The sequence below is a fragment of the Syngnathoides biaculeatus genome, chromosome 16 (genome assembly GCF_019802595.1).
Source record: "Syngnathoides biaculeatus isolate LvHL_M chromosome 16, ASM1980259v1, whole genome shotgun sequence".
Taxonomy (NCBI): Eukaryota; Metazoa; Chordata; class Actinopteri; order Syngnathiformes; family Syngnathidae; genus Syngnathoides; species Syngnathoides biaculeatus.
In genome coordinates, this window is record NC_084655.1 from 8,306,763 (window position 1) to 8,331,791 (window position 25,029).

General features: G+C 40.3%; 1 protein-coding gene across 3 annotated transcripts; it reads left to right on the plus strand.

The window, feature by feature from the left end:
* The first annotated feature begins 468 nt into the window (after positions 1–468).
* On the plus strand, positions 469–24,252 carry map2k4a (mitogen-activated protein kinase kinase 4a). Of its 3 annotated transcripts, XM_061845892.1 has the most exons (13): positions 470–870; positions 3,405–3,440; positions 6,514–6,546; positions 9,738–9,840; positions 12,385–12,559; positions 14,420–14,539; positions 17,380–17,499; positions 17,583–17,634; positions 19,262–19,389; positions 21,946–22,023; positions 22,936–23,084; positions 23,552–23,597; positions 23,689–24,252. In XM_061845892.1, exons 1-13 carry the CDS (start codon positions 741–743, stop codon positions 23,800–23,802), a joined length of 1,284 nt encoding a protein of 427 aa, XP_061701876.1. In that variant the 5' UTR covers positions 470–740; the 3' UTR covers positions 23,803–24,252. The 3 variants fall into 3 exon arrangements, with proteins under 3 accessions (XP_061701879.1, XP_061701876.1, XP_061701877.1); XM_061845895.1 differs by lacking the exon at positions 6,514–6,546 and having other exon boundaries at positions 469–870; positions 9,750–9,840; XM_061845893.1 differs by lacking the exon at positions 6,514–6,546 and having other exon boundaries at positions 471–870.
* Positions 24,253–25,029: the final 777 nt, after the last annotated feature.

Consider the following 25,029-nt stretch of genomic DNA (forward strand, 5'->3'; position numbering starts at 1 on the left):
TCCGGGTTTGTTTCGGCATGTGTGTGAGTGGAGACATCTCACACGTCAATCAAAAACTCGTCAAAATAAACACGTCTTACTGATTATTTTTTTTTATAAACATATGGTATAACAAGACCTAAATTTAAACAAGAGTAAAAAGACATGCACTCTTAAAAAGGAAACCACGCCAGTTTCAAACAATTGCAATATTTTTTAGCCTTGCTTCTGGGTATGTTATTGCTGTGGGAGGGTATATTGGAGTCATGACAGGTGTCAAATGAATACAAAAATAAATTGAACTGCACACATAAAAAAAAAACTAAATAGTCTCACAGAAAAACAATGTATTAAAAAGTGTAAAACAAAACAAAATACGCCAGGGTCAAAGGAAACAATACAAGTTGTTAATAAATAAATAAATAAATAATAAACAAGGTACTCCGGGGGGGGGGTGTAGGTGTAAAGATAAAGAAAAACCAAGAGGAGCGATGTCAGTGTCATGTCACTTGGTCAGCTGATCGCTGCTTGTTGGCTGCTGCTAGTTTCGTCGCGTAGCTTAGCCTGGCCGATGGGAGCAAGCGCCACCTTCACAGGTAGCTTTTCACACAAGCTGATTTTAAACCACAACCTCTCCATTTATACCCGCCACCTCACCCACCAACAACTTCCCGGGGCCTGCATGGTGCTGCTGAGTGGACATTATTGATCGTGGGCCGAGCAGGAGAAGCGTCTCCCAACAGCCAGCCCCGGCGCCGCTGATGGAATTTAAGCACACAACAATGGCGAACCCTGGTCCCAACAAGACGTCCGCGGCTAGCAGTAACAACGGTGCCTCGGCCGTCCACCACCAACCTCTGCAGCACATCAGCAGCGTGAGCAGCCTGCAGGGTGAGCGAGTGAACGGATGGATGAATAGCAGCGAAGGTGAAAACGAGCTCGGGTGTTAGCCGCGGGGGGCTCCGGCTGCTGGTTACTCCCTGGACGGGGAACACTCCTAAGGGGGAAGTAGCAGGGAGCTGCCATCGGATCGAATATCACGAACAATTATATTGATTATACCTTATTCCCTGAATATTTAATAGAGTGAGTAGGTTAGATATGACTTGAAATAGAAATATATGAAAGGACGCAAGCGACGCTACCAATCTCCATTCCAAAATTGGCCATTTTATTAACTCATTTACCAAATATTTTCTTAACGTATATTTACGTATGCGCTGCATCAACGTAAGAGAACTTCATCGCCGTTGAGTTGAGTAATCTCCCTTTAAACCGCAATGCACTTCCCGTTTGCAACGTGAATTGAGCTGTCTCCTCAATTTCTACAATTGCCAAGACAATAATGTCCTGTTTAAAAAAAAAAAAAAAAAAAAAAAGGGCGGGGGGTTATTGATCATCTTTTTTTTTTTTTTTTTTAAGAATCCCTTTTATGATCGAGGTGTCTACCCAATTCTGTGATCTATTGCAGGCATGTTGGCGCCTATCCCAGCTATCTTCTCAGGAGGGATGGGATACACCCTGAATTGGTCTCTACCCAATCGCAGGCAACACAACCTATTACCTAAATCAAGGGTGTTTCAAATTCAATTTATCTTTGTGCCGCTGGAGGCAGTGTCTGCCTGAGGCTGGGCCGCAGCCTCAGCGCACATGCATGTCGCAACTTAAATCAGAAATTTTCAAAAATCCATTCTTCTCAAAAAAAAATAAAAAATTAACACAAAATGAGACAAACAAGGGCGGCATGGTGGATCAGCTGGTAAAGCGTTGGGCTCACAGTCTGAGGTCCTGGGTTCAATCCCAACCCTCCATGTGTGGAGTTTGCATGTTCTCCCCGTGCCTGGGTGGGTTTTCTCCAGGCCCTCCGGTTTCCTCCTGCATCCCTAAAACATGCAACATCAATTGGAGACTCTAAATTGCTCCTAGGTTTGATTGTGAGTGTGGCTGTTTGTCTTGATGTGCCCTGTGATTGGCTGGGAATCAGTTCAGGGTGTACCCCGCCTCCTGCCTGTTGACAGCTAAGTTAGGCTCCAGCACTCACCGCGAGCGTTCTGAGGACAATCGGCTAAGGAAATGGATGGATGGATAAACAATTTGGCATCCTACAGAAAATGGGTGCATGGATATATAAATGTACATTTTATCCTATAGCTGGATGTAGCCAAGAACGAGATAGGTCGGTCCGGCAGCAAAAGTCTGTTCTCGATGTAGATTAACAGTGAGCAGCCCCACCCACAACCACACCCACACATCAGAAGTAGTGAGCGTGCAACCACACGCACACATTGAGGTTGGTCTTACTTGGGGGAGCTCCAGACAGGTTGACACCTGGGATAAGCTACAGCACTCCCCGCGACCTTTGTGAGGGTAAGCAGCAAAGAAAATGGATGGATGGAAGACAAAGAAGGAGACTTGTGAAACTCGAGGGGCGCAACTGGCCCGCGGGTCAATTTTTTAGACCCCTAACCTATCTTTTTCTTCAAAGGCCTGTATTTTGGCTATTTAGAACTCCCTAACATGTACTTAGTAGTGTAAAAATGTCAACTTTAAAAAAAAAAAGAAAAAAAACCCCACAATTTTTTCATATGAGTGCCCAGAAAAGCCCCCTCTGACAAGTACTTGTGTTTGACGCAGTTTTATCTCTCCTTTTTCTCTTTGGCTCCTTTTTCTTTGATTACCGGTAGTTATCTGAATCTAGAAGACCTGGTTGGGAGAGCACTCTGGCTTGGGAGGAGCAAGGGAAAGCGGAGATGTGGAAAAACGATACCAGAAAAATGTCTGGAATTTAGGAATGTGTGGACTACTTTTAATTCGTATTTCACATGTTTACCTAGGCACGATAGTGACAATATTACATTCCTAATACTAGAAAAAGTTGGTTTAGGAGAATATGCCCCCTTGAGATTTATTTTAGGTTGTTATAACTGTAATCTGTCTTCTTTATTCTTGATGAAAGCCAGCAGTACTTAACTCTATTGGAAAATTACACAATTTCAAAAAAATTCCTTTGCTAAATTTGCTATGAACATCCGTTTAAAATGAATCTGCTTACCGCAACATAAGGGTACCTAATCGGTGTTGAGTCATTCCCATTTAAACTGCAACACTCTTGACATGCACCACTCGGCATGTGTCTAAACTTGGCGTCATTCTCCCAGCACTCGAACACAATAAGGGACACAAGTGGACTTGATTTGGACTACAAGTCAATCTTGTACATGTCGAACTCATACAAAAACTCTTACTGTCACACCAGTCATTATTATGTCGAATGTATTTGGAAGCTATGAAGAGAGCTGATTTTGCACTTGACTTTAGAAAGTTCGCAATAGACAATTTGCAGCTCTTTTGATTATGTACAGTATTTCTGTTCATGCAATGAAATAAATAAATTGATGCTAAACTTTCCTCATTTTACCTTTCAGACCCCAACACCTGCTGGAGGTGTCAGAGTGAAACAGGTAAGACTCACATTGTCGATTTAGTGTAGATAATTAATGTCTTATTTATCTTATCATCTGTGCTTGATTTCACATGATTAACATGATTGGTTCATTCATCATATTTACTTGCATGTTAATTTTAAAAGGAAACTGAAGTAGAGAAGCTAACACTACTTGTGATTTTAATAGGTAAATAAGAAAAAGACTTAGTATGGAATTATCCAACGTACAGGATGCTCATTCAAAAAAAAAATGTGTACAGTTTTTGTTGTATACTGAAGAGATTTGTGTTTCAGATCAAAAGATAAATTTGAGACAAAAGTTCGGAATTCCAGCTTTTATGTCATGGTATGGCGGTGCGGTGGAGGAACTGTTTAGAGCAGTTTGCCTCAAACTCTCGTTCCGCTCTGTTCTCCCCTTGCCTGTGTGGGTTTTCTCCAGCACTCCTGCGACCCTTGTGAGGATAAGTGGCTCAGAAAATTGATGTATGGATGTCATGGTATTTTCAGCTACATGTGTTAAACAACTCAGGACACAGTACCTTTTTGTATGAACACAGTCAATTTTCAAGTGAGCAAATTATTGGAATAGACATTACATTAACTAAATGTGAAAACATTTGAGTTGGCATAACTCTTACTTACAAAAACTGGATCAAGCCTGTGACCCACTGACTTCCACAGACTATTGCATTTTTCATTTGAAATGCCTTTACTGCAGCCTTTTTCCAATTCTTGTTTCTGGAGGTTTCTACTGTCAGTCTAATCTTCAGGAGGTAAATGCATTCTCTATAGGGTTACGTTTCGGTAATTGACTTGGCTATTGTACGACCTTCCACTTTTTCCCCCCTGATGAAGTCCTTTGTTGTGTTGGCAGTATCATGCGGTCACTTCATTTTGGGGCATTGTATTGTATGACGAACCTTCTCTAGATTAGTTTGAATGCATTTGTTTTTTTGTAAACTGCCAGACAAAATGGTTTTGGAGACTTCAGAATTCATTCTGCTGTTACCATCATGGATTGCATCATCAATAAATACAAGTGAGCCCGTTTGAGAAGCAGCCATGCAAGCCCAAGCCATTACATTACCTTCACCTGACTTCACTGATGAGCTTCTGTGTTTTGGATCATAAGCAGATCCTTTCTTTCCGACGACTGTACTTGGGCCTTTCCATCACTTTGGTGGAGGTTAATCCTGGCCTCATCAGTCTATATAAAACTTTGCTCCAAATCTTTTGTGGCTCATTTTTATATTTCTTTGCTAGATCCAATCTGCCCTTCTGATTCAGTTTGGCAATGAATCCTTTGGTATAGCCTATACATTCCTTTTTCTCAAAGTGTTCTTCGAACAGTGAATTGTGATACCTTTCACCCCTGACCTGTGGAGTTTGGCAGTGATGTCACTGTCACGTTGAGTGTTTCTGTCATCAACTGCTGTTGATACCCTTGGCTGACCTGTTCAATGTCTTGTTGCTAAGTACAACCTACAAGTAGTCCTCTTTTCAGGACATTCCAGATTGTTGTATTTGCTATGCTGAGTGTTTCTACAGAATCTCTGATGGATTTTTCCCTCTTCTCTCAGCTACAAAATGGTTTGCCTTTCTCCCATACACTGCTCTTTGGTGTTCATGTTTGCTTAGCAACAAATGCAGTTTTTACAGGTGAAACCCAAACACAAAAACCTGCAGTAATATTTAAGCAGTCAGTCTAAAAGGGAACACCCGAGCAACTACAAACTCCCAAAAGTCGGATGTTCCATTTGCTCACTTTAAAAGTAGATAGCTTCAAGCGAAAGGTGGTTTGTGGCGAGTTAACACATCAAGATGTAAATACCACGAAATAAAACCTGGAATTCTGAACTTTGATATTATTTATCTTTTGATCTGAAACTCAAATGTCGTCAGTATGCAACAAAAACAAAGATATTGCCATTCTAGTGCTTTTGACAGGGACTAAATGATGGCCTTGTTAATTTGAACTGATAGCTTTTTGGTCAAATGTCAGTCGACATGCATCATGGAATGACTGCTTCGTCTTCTCTAACACGCTTCTTGATTGTACTCTGTTTGGATTGGAGGCCACAGGAAATGTCATTTAAAGACAATTTTGTGGCTAACAGTATAGAAGATGCATGAAACCCACACACAAATGTCTTTTTTTTTCTTTTCATGACCAAACTATGACACCCACATTAGATAGTGTAGACAAGAAAAAATCTCTTAGATATCTGCTTCCTACTGAGGAATTTTGGGGAAAATAATTCTAATCAGAGTCCTTTAAAGTATAAGCTCTGGAGTTCGCCCCAATGGCTGCTTCGAGCCAGAATGGATGACTTCTTGTTATTCTTGTCAGTCCAATTGTGTGGAATTATGAACCTTGTTGGGGGCTTAATTTTAAAAAAAATCTTTCCATGGGGGATTACTGAATGAATTTGCCCATAATATTCACTTCAAACCAAAATCGCTACTTTCCTGTTGAATTTTGGGCATGAGTCGCTGAGAGTTTTCCGTGTATCATTGTTTGACAATTTCATGTTGATCAATGAAACTGGTGTTGAGGCTCTCTCTTGTTTTTTTTTTTCCATAGTTTAACAAGTTAGTTAGGCCAAAAATGCGCAATTTAAAGCACAATCTCTGGCTTCCTTTTCAGTATCATTCTTGTGCCTTTTGATGCAATCCTTTTATGATAGACATGCTCCCCCAATTTCCATGAATGTAGCTGGTGTCTGGGCCTATTCTTTCTAGGGACGCAACTAAGTGAGTTTAGGGTGCTCGTATTGTGATTTGATTTCTTTCATTGTTCCTGTGTAAAGTGGTGATTCCATGTCTTCCCTTCTTTCTCTGACTTTTCTCTCCATGCTGCTAATTAACGCTCGATGGTGAGACTCCCGATAATTTGACTATGCTCCTAGTGTGTGTGTGTTTTTTATATATATATATATATATATATATATATATATATATATACGGACACAAAGTTGTTTCCCACTTCATTCACACTCCTGCCTGTCAAACATGTTGGGTGTTGCATGTGCATGTCGGTCCAAACAGGAAGTGTTGAACAGGAAGTAAACGTTTTTTCTCGCCTCCAGGCTTTCAGATAAACCTGTCTGGAGCTCCCCCAAGTAAGACCAACCTCAATGTGTGCGTGTGGTTGCACGCTCACTACTTCTGATGTGTGGGTGTGGTTGTGGGTGGGGCTGCTCACTGCTAATCTACATCGAGAACAGACTTTTGCTGCCGGACCGACCTATCTCGTTCTTGGCTACATCCAGCTATAGGATAAAATGTACATTTATATATCCATGTACCCATTTTCTGTAGGATGCCAAATTGTTTATCCATCCATCCATTTCCTTAGCCGATTGTCCTCAGAATGCTCGCGGTGAGTGCTGGAGCCTAACTTAGCTGTCAACAGGCAGGAGGTGGTGGACACCCTGAACTGGTTGCCAGCCAATCGCAGGGCGCATCGAAAGAAACAGCCACACTCACAATCACACCTATGAGCAATTTAGAGTGTCCAATTAATGTTGCATGTTTTTGGGATGTGGAGGGAAACTGGAGTGCCCGAAGAAAACAGAGAAGAACATGCAAACTCCACACAGGCTGGTCCGGATTGAACCCGGGACCTCAGAATTGTGAGCCCAACGCTTTCCCTTTGCTCCACCGTGCCGCTCCACATTGTTTATTTTAATGTAATTTTCACATTATAATCGCTACCTAATAAAACTATAATTAATTAAGCATCTATTCAATTTAGCAAAAGTAATTAATAAAATACAATTTGGAATAAATAAATGGACCAATTTCAGGGTTTTTCCCATCTCATGTTGAGGCAGAAGTGGTACCATCCTGATGATTTGCATAGGTCCTTTTTCCGGGTTTCCCGGTGTTGCTAGCAAAAACCTTTGCTCTTCTTCTCTAATTAAATTTTTTTTCAATATTAAATCAGTGAAATCCACGAAAATGTTGAACAGCGTATTCAGACGACCTTGTTTGCAAGAGAAGCAATGTTTACTTGAATGAAAATCCACAAAAATGGTCTGATGTATTTGCAAAAGGAAGAAAAACCTTATATGTTAATAACTAATAAACATTAGTACCATTACAAACGACTGGTCACATAACAGTTTTCATAATTTCAGAGGTATTAGAGCCAGATTTGGCCTGAAATTAGGTAGTGTACACCTCCAAATTTTGTATGAAAGAAACCCCCCTCAATTATTTAATGAGAAATAAATAAGCAACATTTAAAAAAGATATATATATTTTTAGAACACTTCTTAACCAATTTTAGAGAAACCTTTGATCATGTAAATGGCCTGGGGGCCATACTTTGCCCACCCAGTTTACACTCACTGTTTTCAATAACATAAATGAGCTTTAATATGTCCATCCTAGCCAGAACTAACGACTGGTTGGGGCATCTGCCTCAGAGTTCTGATGACCAGGGTTCGGATCCTGGCCCCGCCTGTGTGGATTTGGCATGTTCTCCCTGTGCCAGCGTGGGTTTTCTCCAAGTACTCCCACATCCCTAGAACATGCATGATAGGTTATTTGAGGACGATATTGTCTGTCGGTATGAATGTGAGTACAAATGGTTGTTTGTTTATAAGTGGCCTACGATTGGCTGGCGACCAATTCTGTGAGCACTTCGCTTCTCGGCTAAAGATAACTGGAAAAAACTCCAGCGTGAACGTAACCCTTGTGAGGATAAGCATTACAGAAAATGGATGGATCGATGGAAGCTGTACAAGCGAGACTCACTGGTCATTTTATTAGGCACACCACGTTATCAGATCCACATCACCTTTAAAAAGATATTGATGCTGTTAATCAACAATCTTCATAACAGTATGTTTGTCGCTTAGCGCACGGCAGAGAGATACACTATACAAATAGTATTATTATTATTAGACTGTAAACATGACATGTTAAGTGCCGCTGTGGCACATTCTGAGCAACAAAACTCTGTTCAGGCTAACAAACATGAGTTACATGAATTTACATGTTTACAAATTGTTAGGCAAACAGCTTTTCTCTGTAAAGAATATTTCTTTATATATATTTTTAGTAGGTCGGCACAAGTCCAAAGCTGAAATGTTGTTAAGGCACTTTTCTACGTTTTTCACATTCTAAAGTGAAATCAAACCATTTCCTCCTTAAAAACTTGTAGAACGTCCTGAATTGAAGTTTTGATCAGGAATAATAACAGTGATGGTGCCTGCACGCTTTCTCTGACTTTTCTTTTCGCATTTTTTTTGGGGGGGGGCACTTACACTCCACGCACGCACACAGACGCACACACAGGATGGGGTTATTTATCAGATTCATTAGGGGGAAGTCTATAATGTTGCTGTTTCAAATGTTTACTTATAGAGTACATATATTTAGATATATTTTAGTGTTCTGTCTTGAAAAAAGTTTGTTCACAAAAAAAAAAGTTGCGGCTGAGAGTCCATTCATGCCAACGGCAATGGGAACAAAACAGGAAGTACTGTAGGATTCTGCCAAAATAAAGTGGTAATAGTATTCGACAATTCATCCACATGACTACTGTCTGATCATTACACTCAAACACTGTGGACAAGTATTTGGATTCCAGTCGAGAGTGCTCTATTTTAAACAAAACCTATTCTCATTTTTATCGCAATTTAAATCAGTTCCCAGGTGGTATGCTTTTGTTGAAATACTACAAGGATCAAGAATTCGAGACCTATTTTTTTTGCCAAAGGAGAATTTGGTCATTTTAGTCATTGTATGTAAATTAGCCAAATTGTAATGCACAATTTAGAATGGAGCAGATCCATTTTAGGAAATAATCCAATATCTTTGACATTGACTTTATTTAATCATACACTTAACTCTTGGAAGGATCTCCAAAAACAATGTAAAAGGTCAATTTTACATAATAACCCTGATAGAATGTCACCAACGTTAACTTCTTGTCCATATTTTTGTTCTCCAAAGCCAAAGAAAAAGTCAAACTACACCGGCAGAAAGAATCCTTTGATGCTGGCTGAAATGAGGTGTTTTTTATTTTGGTGTCTTAGAACCTGAAAGCAGCATTGGAATCCTAACTTGAGTTGTTGTTTCCTCCCTGTAGATGGCGCTCATTTACTCTTGCATGTGTCAGCTTGGGCCAAAATGAAATTGTGATGTTGGTGTGTGGTCACTAACTTGTGTCTATTTGGCATGTAGCATCTTCTCACTCATCTTTTTTGTCACGTGTTCTTTGGTCTTGTTGGTGTGGTCAGGTTCCGTCCTGACAGTTTGTAACTTTGGTTCTCGTTGTCTTTGGTGCTTTTGTTGTCAGGTAAACGTAAAGCCCTGAAGCTGAACTTCGCCAACCCACCTATCAAACCCACTACCAGATTCACACTGAACACGGGCGGACAACCGTTCCAGAACCCGCACATGTGAGCCACCATTTTGCCCTGTTGCATCTCTATGGATTATCAGTCATTCAGAAGCACGATCATTCACCAGCTACACCTAACATTAAACATCTTAATAGTTACAAAAACATACAACTTGGGATAGCCTACTACTTAGAACTTACATAACATACTGCAATTCACAACTCAGAACAATGTACAACTTAGAAAAGCTTGCAACTTTCAACAAGTTACAATTTAGAAGAACATAACATTTAACACTTACTACAACACTCAACTTACAAAAACTTCAAACAACTTTCAACAATCCACAACCTATACCCATCTATGACAACAGCTACAATTTAGAAAAACCTACAGAAAGCTACAACATACTGCATACTGTACCAATTTACTATCAATAATTTAGAACAACCTAAATCTGATAAAAATTGACATTTTACAACAATCTAAAACGTACTAGATCCCACAACTTATAACCATCTTGGACTCACAACCTACACCTTCCAGCAACCAATAGAAACCTACTTCAACAAATTGCAGCAACCTACAATTTAGAACAACCCGCAGTTTACAACAATTTAAAACACCTTACAGATATTTACTACATACAATCTACAACAGGAGTGCTCAATGCGTGTGCCGAGAAAAAAAAAAAGACATAAGCTGTATTTTTTTTAACTTTAGCTCACTGCACGTGCAAACAACGGCAGTACAGGAAAACACGCTGTCAGTGAGTTCCCCCCTATTTTAAGCCCTCGCTTAAGAAATCTTAACAAACATGAGTATGGATACTGCAGTAAAGAAGACAAAAATCTATTACTTTCAAACGGAATGTGACTCGTACTTTTTTTTCCACGATGTCATTTTCGAAGTGTGTTTGCCTCATCTGCCAGTATAGTGAAATATATTTTCTAACTGTTTATAGAAAATACGACACCGACATTCCGCCGAAAAGCAAGCTGAGAATGTGAAAAGTGAACAAACTAAAATCCCAATTGGCTGCACAGCTGTCACTTTTCACACAATATAGTTCAACAGCGAAAGCCACCAGCAAGGCATCGTTTCCGGGTTCGTCACATCATCGTTAATAACAAGAAGTTCTTCCAAGACGATCTTTTAAAAATAAGGCGGGAATATTATCTTTAATAAAATCTGTGCAGCGTTGTGAAGCCATGGCTGATTTGTGGAATGATTGCGTTTCTCACTGCAGTTGAACAAACTCACTGACGTGAGTGACACAGCTCAGGTGTGCATTTTCATTCGTATGGCGCTTAGTGATCATCATGAACTCAGATAGGTACAAAAAAGTTTTAAGTTAATTATGTTGCGTAATATTGGCTCATGCGGTTGTGCAAGCCAAATAAACATTCATTTACACACAAAGACTCCTCGATATACTTGCATTTTCGTAGTGGGTAGATCTTTGTGACTTGGTCATTCTAAAAAAAAAAAAAAAAAACACACCCCCACCCGTCGATCGCGAGAGGCTGGATGCTTGAGAAGTAAATCTTGGGGTAAAAAAGTCTGGGCACCCCTGACTTACATCATACAACAACCAACAGCTTGCAACAACTTACAACAATCTAAAACTTATGACAACCAACAAGTTACAGCATATAGCAAAGTACAACTGACAGCAACATACAATTCACAATTGCAACTTAAAACAATCTATTGTTTACAATGAAAAACAACTTACAACAACAAAGCAAAATGCATCTTATAACAATCTACAACCTACATCAACTTCAAACTTACAACAATTTAAAATCTAACATATATACAAGAATTTACAACAACCGCCATCAAACTACAATTTACAATAACCTCCAACAGTTAGCAGCCACAAGCATCAACTTAGTGAGCGCCGATTGAAATGACATATAGCCGACGCTAGCCGCATACCTTCATCAGCCCACTTGAGCAGGAGCTATAAATACATCACTGAATATGGCCAGCTCGAGTTTCTTCACACCAGACATCTTCATCCATATTTCTTGTCTTCCTCACTCTCCTCATTTCCCTGATCACACTCTGTCTCAAACTGAAATAGCTCAACAGCGTTAATCACTGCCGGGGGCCTGCTACTGTGGCTACTGATTAAAAACACGGCATCCCCAATTTACGTCACTACCCAGTATGCACTATGACAAGAAAACAAAATGGCAACCCATATTGTTTTTTTTTTTTGTTTTAAAAAAATATAAATCTGGAAGTTATTTAAATGTTATATCTTATAATGTTCAAGTCGAAAGCAATTATAGATACCAAAACGTCAAAGCACACAACAATATAAGAAAACCTACAATATAACTTAGAACCAACTACAGGTCACAATGTCACATGACATGACATTGCTGTTGGTGCAACATAAAATGTCCTATCTGCTTACAACAGGTGACAACCACCATACACAAAATGTAGAACCGACAGAGCCTTTTTGAATCCAGGCAAAACGTTAACAACAGAGTAGAGTCCATTTGCCACCCTTCAACCTTGAAGAAGTTTGTCCTGTTGTGTATGTGTAACATGTTGTTTTAATCCACCACCACCCCACCTTAGCGAGAGGCTGAGGACGCACAGCATCGAGTCGTCCGGGAAGCTAAAGCTGTCTCCCGAACAGCTATGGGACTTCACAGCCGACGACCTCAAGGACTTGGGCGAGATCGGTCGCGGAGCGTATGGGTCTGTCAACAAAATGGTGCACAAGCCTAGCAATCAGATCATGGCCGTCAAGGTGGGCGCACCCAAAACACAGATTCCCCCTTAACCCTCAAATCAGAACCAGCTTTATTGGCCAAGTTTGTAAAAACACACAAAGAATTTGTCTCCGCCAGTCGTGGCCGTCCTGGTACGACATTAAGAACAGAGTAACAAGAACAAAGAACAAGAGATATTCTGTTAATAGGAATGATTCTTTATAAGAGTCACAGATGTGCAAGATAGAACAGATAAAAGATAAGAGTGTGTCAATGCCCTAAATTATGTGAAGCTTGTACAAAGTGCCCTTATCCGGAATGACAATTGTGTAAAGGCAGCAATTTAAAGTGCGACTGTCATGAAATGGACGATTTTTGGTATATTATTAATGAGAAACCCACAGCCAATATGGTCCCATGTGTTTTTTTCACCACAAAACATGATTTTGACGTATACAGCTTTTTGTAACTCCCGCCATGAAAATTCTCTCAGGGATTTGTTTTCGAGAAGAAGCAGGAAGTGACGTACATGACAGAGGTGCCCCCTAGTGGACTCGTTTGTTTCCATTAGTTTTACCTCTGGGAAGGTAGCTTGTTGTTCCTTCGTGTTAACCAAAATGCCGGCTCATTGCATTGCTTGACATTGCTTGAACACTCGGGAGAATGGATTTAGCCTTCATAAGTTTGCAAGAGACCCGTTGTGAAAAATGGATTGCACGGGTGCAGAGGACGAGAGCTTCATGGGTTCCAAATAACAAGTAGGCAGTAATGCCCCTAATACCCCTAAAAGCAGCACGGCTTGTCTCCATTATGTGCCACCACGGCGCAGAAAATCAGCCACACTGGCTGAGGCGCCGCGTTCGGGGGGTCACTGCTTCTGCGAAGGCTGCATGTCGGGCTTTGGGGACAGGGGTGGCTCTGAAGAACTCAGCCGCGTGCGGCATAAAGTGTCCCGGCTCGACTGTGTTGCTCATTACTGGGGCGTCTGTGAACAGCCCCCAAAAGCAGGCCGGCTCGGCTCCGTCATAAACCACACCGGGTGGCTGCGATGAGCCGCGATGGCTCATCTCCGCGGCGGAAGTGGAACGGATGGGGATGAGGTTTGGCCATGATTGCATATGATCTGAATATGGCTCGAAACAATGGTGTAATATTGCCCCGAGTGCTCGAAACAATAGTGTAATATTGCCCCGGTAACTTCACTCGGTTGTATGGTGTTCTCCTTTTCGAAAAGAGCTTCAGTGTCAGACGGGGCGCATTTGTCTCCCAGTTAGGGTGCACTACGTGTTTTCATTTGCGAATCTCCAGGTGACGTAACGGACGGAGGACGCAGCCAATATGGCGACCACTTGGATATCGTAGAATGACACTTCTGCAACTTTGCGGATGGATGACGCGCTCTCCGCTCACATTTATTTTTTCGTATAGACATTGAAGTGAATAATGTTATGTATTTTTCATTACATTATCTATTTTAGAATGTTTATAGGGATGACACCTGGGCTTTAAGGTGATGAATCATGTGATAGTCTACCGAATATATTACTAACACTAATACTGATTGAACCAGCAGGATGTGAGGGTGTGTCCCAACAACGGCACAAGGCAGAAAATAGTAGGGTAGCTGACCAAGAATTTAATGACTTCATTGCCAGAGGAAAAAAACAGTTTGAATGCCTGCTAGTTTTGACTTGCATTGATCGGTAGCGCTTACCAAACGGAAGGAGCTGGAAGAGCTGGTGGCCAGGATGTGGAGGATCCTGCCTGCTCTGGACCTAGTTCAGGTGGTGTGCAAGTGTTCACGGGCGGGAAGGGTAGTGCCAACAATCCTTTCAGCGGTTTTAATTCTCCGTTGTAGTCAGTTTGTTTTGCTTTTCCCACAATTCCACATTTTGCAGAGGATCCGCTCGACGGTAGACGAGAAGGAGCAGAAGCAGCTTCTCATGGACTTGGATGTGGTGGTACGCAGCAGTGACTGTCCTTACATCGTGCAGTTCTACGGTGCTCTTTTCAGAGAGGTAGGTATCATAGATGTACATATGTAGACCCCCGACTTCAGCACTGAATCCTTTGTGGAAAGTTTCCTCTCTATTGGAGTTAACAAAGTGAAAGATTTTGTATGCGCTGCTGGTGTTTGGTCTGAAGACAGAGAGGAGGTGCCTGGAGGAATGTTTTGATGTCACCAAATCAATAAATGAAATCAAAATGTATATGCCATGCATTTATTTTTTTGTTTTTATTGTTCATAACTACAGTTTTGTTGTTTGCAATTGGTTTAGGTTGTGTTGTTTTATTTAAATGCTTATGTAGAGCACTTTGTTTCAGCTGCCAAATTTTCTCCACTGATTGCCAATATTATTATTTAAATTGATATTGTCAATCACTGAAGATCAAAATGATTACTTAAAATCAATTAAGAAAAAAGATAACTTGATTTTTTTTTTTTTTTTTTTTTTGAAGATTTATTAAAAAAGAAAAACTGAAACATCACACAGCCACAAGTATTCAGACCCCTTGCCCATTATTTTTTTAGAAACACCAGAAGATTTTCATTGGACATATTGCAACAATAGGCCAAAAAAGTATTTAGACTGCCACCAATTGTGCTAGTTCTCCCACTTAAAAAGATGATAGAGGCCTGTAATTTTCACCGTGGGTATATTTCAAACAAAGACAAAATAAAAAAACACCCCACTCCACCCCCCCAAAAAAAACAGAAAACCACTGTCTGATTTTTAAAGGATTTATGAGCAAATTATGGTGGAAAATAAGGCTGGGCTACACAGAATTTCAACTCCCTCCAAAGACTTTCTATGGGGTTGAAATTTGGGGATGGGCTCGGCCACTTTAGGACCTTGAAATGCTTTTTATGAGGCCTCCCCCATGGTGCACGGGAGGTGTTTTTGTGATCATTGTCATGCTAAAGACGCAGTCAGGGAAGAAGGTTTTCACTCAAAATCTCACGATACATGGCCCTGTTCGTTCTTTCCTTTACACTGATCAGTTGTTTTGGTCCCTTTGCAGATAAACAGCCTCATAGTGTGTTGTTTCCACCACCGTGCTTCGCAGTAGGTACGATGTTCTTTGGATGCCACTCCTCGTTCATTCTCTTCCAAACACGACAAGAATTCTATTTTGGTTTCATCTGACCATATGACATCCTCCCAAGGGGAGGACACGTCTGGCACTGCAGGATTTGAGTCTCGAGCGGCATAGTGTGTTACTGATGCTGGCCTTTGTTACTTTGGTCTCAGCTCTCTGCAAGTCATTCACTAGGGCCCCCGCGTGGTTCCGGGATATTTTTTTTCTCACCGTTCTTGTGATCATTTTGACTGCATGGGGTGACATGGCATGGAGCCCCAGATTCAGGGAGATTATCATTGGTCTTGTATCTCGTCCATTTTCTAATTGGTTTCACAGTTGATTCATTTGCACCAAGATGCCTACCTATTGCAGATTCAATCTTTCAGCCTGGCACAGGTCTACAATTTTGTTTTTGGTGTCCTTAGACAGATTTTTGGTCTAGGCCATAGTGGACTTTGAAGTGTAACTCTTTGGGTTGAGGACAGATGTCTTTTATACTGATAACGAGTTTGAACACCTGACATTGATACAGTTAAAGAATCAAGCCCATAGGAGCCTCTTAAAGAAGATGTAATGAGGTTCTGAGAGCCAGAAATCTTGCTTATTTGTTGGTAATCAAATGCTCATTTTCTACCTTAATTTGCTCATAAATACTTTAAAAATCTGAAAATGTTATGATTTTTTTTTTCACATTTTGTCTCTCATTGGTGAGTTGCAGTGGTACCTTTACTTGCAGACGTCTCTAGTAACAAAAAATTAAGGTTACGAAACACCTCCTCTAAAAATATTGTCTCTAGTTAAGAAGGAAAATCCAGGATACGAAAGGAAAAAAATAGGTTCTGGATTCGCAGCCCCGAAACTCCACCAAACTTAAACATCCTGTATCTTGGTTTGTGGGGCGTGGGAGAGCTGCTCTCCAATTGGCTATCATAGTAGCAACTTCTTGGCATCCCATTGGCTAGGAGGGATGTCAATCTTTACCCATGATGCACTTTCTGTATCTCGGTTTGTGTGGCACGATAGAGTTGCTCTCCCATTGGCATTCGCCGTAGTATTTTCCTGGCATCCCATTGGCTAGGACGGATGTCAGTCTTTACCCATGAGGCTTTTCGTTTCCCATGGACACTCGACTGTCACCAAGTCACACTAACACTGTCACAGACTAGCACACATTGGTAAAGCACAACTTTTTTGAAAGTTTTTCATTTGATTTTTGCAAGTTGATGCATCTTTATTCACCATGGGCCCCAAGAAACTTTAGTGGAATTAAGTGGTGTGTGTGTGCATACATTCATACGTATGGTTTCTCTCCACTGTCAAATGTTTGCCTCCTCCCCCGTCCCCCACGATGCTTTTTGCTTGTCACTCACCCTTCTCTCCGCATAGTTGCCCAATGCCAAGGGTAAATGAACATAATCTTTATTTTTCTTCACATTATGTACTATGAATGCTTATTTTTGGCAGGGAGGCTAGAACAAATTAGGCTATTTCCATCTAAAATGCGCTTCTACTTGTGAAAAATTTACGTTACAAAACAAATTCCGAAAGATATTTTTGTAAGTAGAGGTAGCACTGTATACCTACGATGAAAATTATAGGCCTCACTCATCATTTTAAGTGGGAGAACTTGCACGAATGCTGGCTGACTAAATACTTTTTCACCCCATTGTAAATACATATATGTCTATGGTTAGGATGATCCAGCGTGTGTCAGATGTTCCAAAAGATTCTCAAAAAAAAAAATCAATATTGGTTTTGTGTGTGTGTTTTGCAGGGCGACTGCTGGATCTGCATGGAACTCATGGCTACCTCCTTAGACAAGTTCTACAAGTTTGTGTATTGCTCGCTAGATGATGTCATTCCTGAGGAAATCTTGGGGAAAATTACTTTAGCTGTGAGTTTTGACTCCCCATCATCGTCATTTACTTTCTCAACTAATTCCCTCTGTATTTAACTTTGACCTCTTCCTACTTTCAGACTGTGAAAGCACTTAACCACCTAAAAGAAAACTTGAAAATAATCCACAGAGGTAAGACACTTAATATGTACTATGTTTATCATCAGTATTTGACAAATTAAGGGGCCCTCTTGGAGGCCTCCACATAGCTGGAAAAAAAAATATATCACCAAATTTTGCAAGTGTGTGTATCCTTGTAAAAATGTGTTTTTGTGGTTCCTAAAACAATGCCCCAAAAGGAACTTGGTAGCATCCCTTGGAAAGTTTAAAAAAAAAAACCTCTGAAATAAATTTCACCGATCAACATTTCTATCGAGACAGGACTGAAAAAACCTCAAATATGTTAACAAAATTGAGCAAGAGGTCATCTATTTTGGTTTGAAACAGTGATTTTGGGTGAAATGTGCCTACAATTATCTAATCACGAAAGTTAATGTTTAATGGAAAGCGATGGCGCGATGTTATGTTTTGTCACAACACAGAATTAACTTGCCAATAAAACCAGGAAAATAATTGGTTTAATATTATCCTGGAGGATGCATTTTGGGATTAGCCTTTGAAGTTGATAAAAGTGGACAATAAGTGAAACAAAATAATTTGAGTCAATTCTTTTCCAAAATGAGACTGCTTAAAAAAGAGGATGCTATTCCTGAGATGAGCCTGACTGAGGTTGGAAGCCAAAAAAAAAAACAGATATTAGTCAGTTTTTTTTTTAATCTTAAAGGAATGCTCTGATCATTCATTGAAAAATGAAAAGACTTAATCCGATAGGTCATGTCGTACGTATTGTACCTTGAAAATTTGAGGTTAATCCGATATCATCTAACGGTGTTTTGAGAAGATTTTTATTGGCAATTATGATTTTTCATGGGCGCCGCCATTTTGGCAACTGACATGACCTACTTGCACGGCTGTGATGTATTCCATGCGCAAACAAAGAAGTCATGGCCGATTTGTACCGTCATCACATGCATTACCACCGCCATCGGACACATGAAAATGCCGTACTGTATTGCGAAATTTTGCCATAATTCAAATAGAAATAATCAATGGAAGGCTCGGTGGCATATTCTGCCCAGTAAGAAAAAGAAACATTTAAGGACCCAGTGGCTAGCGAAGTGGGGTCCCCCTGAGCTGTCTGACAAACACCGCTGTGATTTTGTAGGAATTGATCTGTGACCAAGCCTTTGCTTATGCACATGACGCGTCACTTCCTATTTTTTAGATCACGTGATCTCGGAAAAATAGTAAAAATGGCATTTTGTGATTACTTGGATAAAAGCGTGCATTAAAGTTACTATTTGCAATTTTTTTTTTTTACTAGAATTTATCTAGCTATGCTTATATTTATAATGGATTAACAAGATAATTGACATTTCATCGAGGTAAGCAATGACCGGAGCATTCCTTTAAATATGTACATATATTTGACCAGTCTAAGTAAATGTTTTTCAGCTAGAAGAAGATTGTGTCTTTTGCTTTATCGTACTCTTAATGGTTTTCCAGATTTGTTAATTTATGTTAAAATAATTTTATAAAAAATGTGTGTCACCCTTTTCATGCCTCTGATGTTGAAAAAGGAGTCAACTTTTTTTAAAAAGAGCATTTTTATGATGAATTACCTCAGCAGTTCGCTGTGTGTGTGTGTGTGGGGAGGGGTGCGAATCTCATTTATAATGTATATTTGATGTTTCTTCAGATATCAAGCCATCAAACATTCTCCTGGACAGAAACGGTAACATCAAACTTTGCGACTTTGGTATCAGTGGCCAGTTGGTGGACTCCATCGCTAAAACGCGAGACGCCGGATGCCGACCATACATGGCTGTATGTTCCGCTCAAATTCAGGACTCTTCTAGAGAGAGAGAGAGAGAGAGAGAGAGAGAGAGAGAGAGGAGAGAGAGAGAGAGAGAGAGAGAGAGAGAGAGAGAGAGAGAGAGAGAGAGGAGAGAGAGAGAGAGAGAGAGAGAGAGAGAGAGAGAGAGAGAGAGAGAGAGGAGAGAGAGAGAGAGAAGAGAGAGAGAGAGATATCATGGGAAAATCAAAGGAAATCAGACAAAGAATTGTCGAGCTCCACAAGTTTGTCTCATCCTTGGTTGCAGTTTTCAGATGCTCGATGATGCCACGTTCAGCTGATCAAACAATTATACACAAGTGTAAACATCATGAGAATCTCCAGCCATCATGCCACTCAGTAACCAGAAAGGCTCTGTGTCCCAGATGAACATGTTTTGGTCCAAAATATGCAAATCAACTCCAGAACAAAACCTAAAGACCTTGTAAAGATGCTGGATGAAACTGGTAAAGTGTCATTATCCACAGTGAAACGAGTCCTGTATGGACATGGGTTGAAAGGGCCCTCACCGAGAATGAAGCCATTACTCCTGAAAAAAAACATAAAAAAGACAGATGAGAGTTTGCAAAAAGACAAAGATTTTAACTTCTAGAGCCCTTTCTTGTGGTCTGATGAAACTCAACTGGAGCCGTTTGGCAATCATGACTGGCATTACATCGAGAGGACAACAGGCGAAGCTTGTAGATCTGAGAACACCATACCAACTGTGAAGCGTGGAAGTACGGTTAGTCTTATGTTGTGGGGTGGTTTTGCTGCAACAGGAACTGGAACTCTTCATAAAATAGATGGCATCATGAAGAAAGAACATTACATGGAGCTATTAAAGCAACATCTCAAGACATCACCAAGAAAGCTAAAACTTGGGCACAAATGGATCTTCCAAATGGACAATGACTCCAAGCATACTGGCAAAATGGTTAAAAAGTGGCATTAGGAAAACAAAGTCAAGGTCTGGGATTGGCCATCACAAAGCCCTGATCTGAATCCCATCTAAAATTTGTGGGGAAATCTGAAAAGGTGTGTGCAAGCAAACCAACTGAGAAACCTGATTTAATTCCATCAGTTCTGTCAAGAGAATTCCAGTAGAGTACTGTCAGAAGCTTGTGGAAGGTTACCTAAAATGCTTGACCCAAGGTCAAAGGAAATGCTACTCGATACTAAGGAAATGTATGTAAACTTTTGACCTCGATGAAATAACAAAAATCTCTCATATTATATATTTACTGCAACAAAATTAAATACTTGTACATTTGGTGATCCTAGATAACCTGAAACAGGAGAGGTTTAGTCTGATTTGACTTCAGACAGTGAGGAAAAAATTAAGTGTGTTGAAGTTAACTTCTGCTTTCAAGTGTATATACAGGGTTATTAATGTCAATAATATCAATATAAAAAGCTGTATATAGATTGTTTAAGAATTGCAAAATAAAATAATGTACAACGTAAAATGAATTATTAATTTCTCGTTCAATTATTTTTACCAATTTCATTTGTGGGATTTATGATTTCAGTTCAGTTATTTGGGGATGAGTGAAGTTCCAAGTTTTATGATAACAATAGTGTTCATATCATCCCAACAGAAGGGGACAGCCTAATGCCACAATGTAAGAAACTAGTAATAAATCATTAACTGGACTCTTGAAATTATCACATATTCCTGCCCAACCCCCAATTGTATTCATTTTTATTTTACTGTGGACTTACAATTTTTCCTACATGAGAACCTTGGCCTCAGTCAAGGACGTAATAATGTCATGGTGTCAAGTTTTTTTTTTTTTTACCTGGGGATGGTTAAGCAAGCATCAGCAACCGACAACCCCTCACCCCCTGACCGACACACTCTGCCTGCCCCCTGGAATTTTCCACTCTAAATTTGGCAATCAGGACCACCTTATAGATAGAGGCGCACATACTCCAGTCAGCAAAGTGAGGGAGTGCGGTACTTCAGTGTGGAATTTCTTATGGCGTGCCATGGTAAAGTTACGTGCACCCTGGCCCACTGTTTAAGTGGCGATGTCACTTTGACATGCCTAACATGCTAACACGCGTGTTCTGATTGACTGTTCCTCTGGGGTGATTTTTTTTTCTGATAGACTTAAGACTGCCTTCAGACACCAATTTGAAACCATAATTTGGACCTGTAATTTCAAATCCAACCTGTTTCAAGGCCTTGCCCAAGCTTGAAGCCCTCATTTCTAACGGTAAACCTTATTTGAACCCCCATGTTAACCTTATTTGGAACCCTAATCTAGAAGCTCCCAAATTTGATACCCTAACAAAGACTCCAAGGAGTACCCCTGTCTTAAAACCCTACCTTAGAACCCTAACCCTCGACTTAATGACTCAAGTTTGAAATCCCAAGTTTAACTCCCAACTCTTGTTTGAACCTCTAACCCAATTTTGAAACCTTAATTTGAAACCTTAATACATGCTTGTAGTCGTGCAAGCATGTCATGCACGTATTTTGAGTTTTTTTTTTTTTTGTAGGGTGTACTAATCGCATTTGTAATTTTTTTTTTTTTTTTCAGCCGGAGAGAATTGACCCTTGTGCGTCCAGGCAAGGTTACGACGTGCGCTCTGACGTTTGGAGTTTGGGAATCACGTTGGTGGGTTTCAACTCTTGGCTGGCATGATTGATATCTTTGTACAGTGGTACCTCTACTTACAAACATCTCTAGTAACGAAAAATACAGGTTACAAAATGCCTTCTCAAAAAAATATTCTCTCTAGTTACAAAGGAAAATTCAGAATACGAAAGGGAAAAAATAGGCGCTGGATTCACTGCACCAAACATAACCATTCTATATCTTGGTTTGTGTGGCGCGATAGAGCTGCTCTCCCATTGGGTATCGTCATAGCATCTTCCTGGCATCCCACTGGCTCGGAGGGATGTCAGTCTTTACCTATGATGTATTTCCTATATCTTGGCTCCTGTGGCGCAATAGAGCTGCTTTCCTATTAGCTATCACAGTAGCATCTTTCTGGCATCCCATTGGCTAGAAAGGACGTCAATCTTTACCCATGATGGTTTTCGTTTCTCTTGGACACTCATCACCGAGCGCTTTCACACGCTGTCACAGGCTTGCACACATTTTTGTGAGTTTTTGTTTGTGTTTATTCATCCTCCTTTACCATGGGCCCCAAGAGCCCCAAGAAACTTTAGTGGAATTAAGTTGTGTGCATGCGTACGTTCATACGTATGTTTACTCTCGGCTGTCGAACATCTGCCTCTTCCTCCCTCCCACAATGCCTTTTTGTTGTCACTTACCCTTCTCTTCGCATACTCTCCCAACAGCAAAAGTAAATGAACATCATTTTTATTAATCCTTACATTATGCACTTTGAATGCTTATTTTTGTTGGGTGAGGGGACTTGAAACAGATTAGCATATTTATATGTAAAAAAAAACAATTCTACTTACGAAAATTTGCATTACGAAATGACTTCCGGAACAAATTAATTTTGTAAGTAGAGGTACTACTGTTTCTTTCTGATATTTGGTTCGCATCTCGTTTCAGTATGAGCTAGCGACGGGGCGTTTTCCATACCCCAAATGGAACAGCGTGTTCGATCAGCTGACTCAGGTGGTCCGGGGAGACCCTCCGCAACTCACCAACTCTGACGAAAGACGCTTCTCACCAAAATTCATCTCCTTCGTCAATGTGTGGTGAGAATGCATTCTTCATTTTTGAAATTCTTTTATCAATGAAAAAAATATGCTCCCCAGTAAACACATCATATATTATGAAATGTTGTACTCCCATGATAAACTAATCCGACAGAAATGAATTTGTTGTTTTGAAGAAAAATGTATTTTATTCAGGAAATGCTTCTTTTGTAAATTATTTGATTTTTATTTTCTTGCAGAAAAATGCTGGCTTATTTCCAGAATTTTTTTTCAGAAAAAAATAGTTCAAGAATTCAAAAGAACATCTGCCTAAAATTAAATGCCAATAGAAAATAATGGAATTGTTTTATATTAGGGTCTTTCCCCCCCCCAGGGGAAAAAAAAAACTTTGGGGGGTATTTTTGCATGATAAAATCATCATAAGTCTTTTTCTAGGGAAATAGATATAAGTTTGTGTTTAACACTTTTAAATGATAATAATACTTGAATTTCTCCCATCAATGAAGCCTTACCAAGGACGAGTCCAAAAGGCCAAAGTACAAAGAGCTGCTGGTGAGCTGAGTTTTGGATCGATTTTTGTCATCATGTGACGGTATCTTTACTCCACTTTCTTAAAGTCATGTTTCTTGCCTGTTTTTTCCAGAAAGATCCGTTCATTCAAATGTACGAGGAGCGTCCGGTGGATGTGGCCGCTTATGTGTGCCGACTTCTGGATCAAATGCCGGCTTCTCCCAGCTCGCCTTCGTACATGGACTGATTACCACTAGAAAAATTAATGAACACATCTAGCTGCAACAATAAAGACTTCACCCCAAATGCAAAATAAAAAGCAAAGTTGCTAACAAGACATGCACGAGCACGTACACACAAACGAACATCCGTCGTGATTTAAAAAAAAAAAAAAAAAACTGGGTCTCAGCGATGCACTATCTTGACCAGATGTATGCTTATCATTATTTCATTTTGAAGAAAGAAGTTTTGCCTCCTACCGGAAACATGCTTTATGTGTGTGTGTGTGTGTGTGTGTGGTGTGTGTGTGTGTGCGCGCGCGCGCGCGCGCGTGTGTGTGAATTCAAAGCATCAGGTGTTTGGTCTCCTATCATACTTGTCATGTGAAAAGTGAGCAAAAAGTAAGCAGTGAGAAGCTGAAATTGTCTATGAGGTAAGCCAGGATATGCTGAATAAATAAATAAAGACTAGAAGAATATTTGATACAATGTGTCTTCTGCTTTAACATATGGAAAAGGAATGAATGGAATATTTTTAATGAACACAAGCGCCACACAAAAGACATGTATGCATGCGAAAGTATAATTGCATTGCTGTAACTTAAGTGCAGCTAGATCGATACGTCCTGTAAGATTTCATGATTCCATCCGTTTTCTGCAGCCAGTAGAGACATGCCTGAGGGTAGTTTATGTAATAATCATATTTTATATAAACAACCAACAAAGTGCAAACAAACACCAGCACAAAGGACAGATCGAGTTTGTACAAGGTGGCCTGGTGCCCAAGTGGTTAGAGGATTGGCCTCACGGTTATGAGGTCCAGGGTCAAATCCTGGCCCCACCTCTGTGGAGTTTGCATGTTCTCCCCGTGTCTGTGTGGGTTTCCTCTGGGCACTCCAATTTCCTCCAACATCCCACAAACATGCATTCATTGGAGACGCTAAATTGCCCCTCGGTGTGATTGTGAGTGTGACTGTTGTCTGTCTCCATGTGCCGTGCGATTGGCTGGTGACCAGATCAGGATGTAAGCCGCCTCCTGCCCTATGACAGCTGGGATAAGCTCTGGAACTCTGGTGACCCTTATGGGGATAAGGTGCTCATAAAATCGATGGATGGTGTTTGTACAGTATGAAATATCTAATAGGTATGCTTCAGTATACATAATGAAGTTATATTGAACACAACAGTTATCATTTATTGAATTAATGACATTCATTTAGTTTACCTCAAGGGATGACGAAAGGATAATCTCTATC

What these genes read in the sequence shown, in the direction of transcription:
- map2k4a (XM_061845892.1), top strand. Translation starts at nt 741, where the DNA reads ATGGAATTTAAGCACACAACAATGGCGAACCCTGGTCCCAACAAGACG. An exon ending in CTTGAAAATAATCCACAGAG is followed by an intron (nt 17,635 to 19,261) that starts GTAAGACACTTA and finishes ATGTTTCTTCAG; the next exon opens with ATATCAAGCCATCAAACATT. An exon ending in GGAGTTTGGGAATCACGTTG is followed by an intron (nt 22,024 to 22,935) that starts GTGGGTTTCAAC and finishes ATCTCGTTTCAG; the next exon opens with TATGAGCTAGCGACGGGGCG.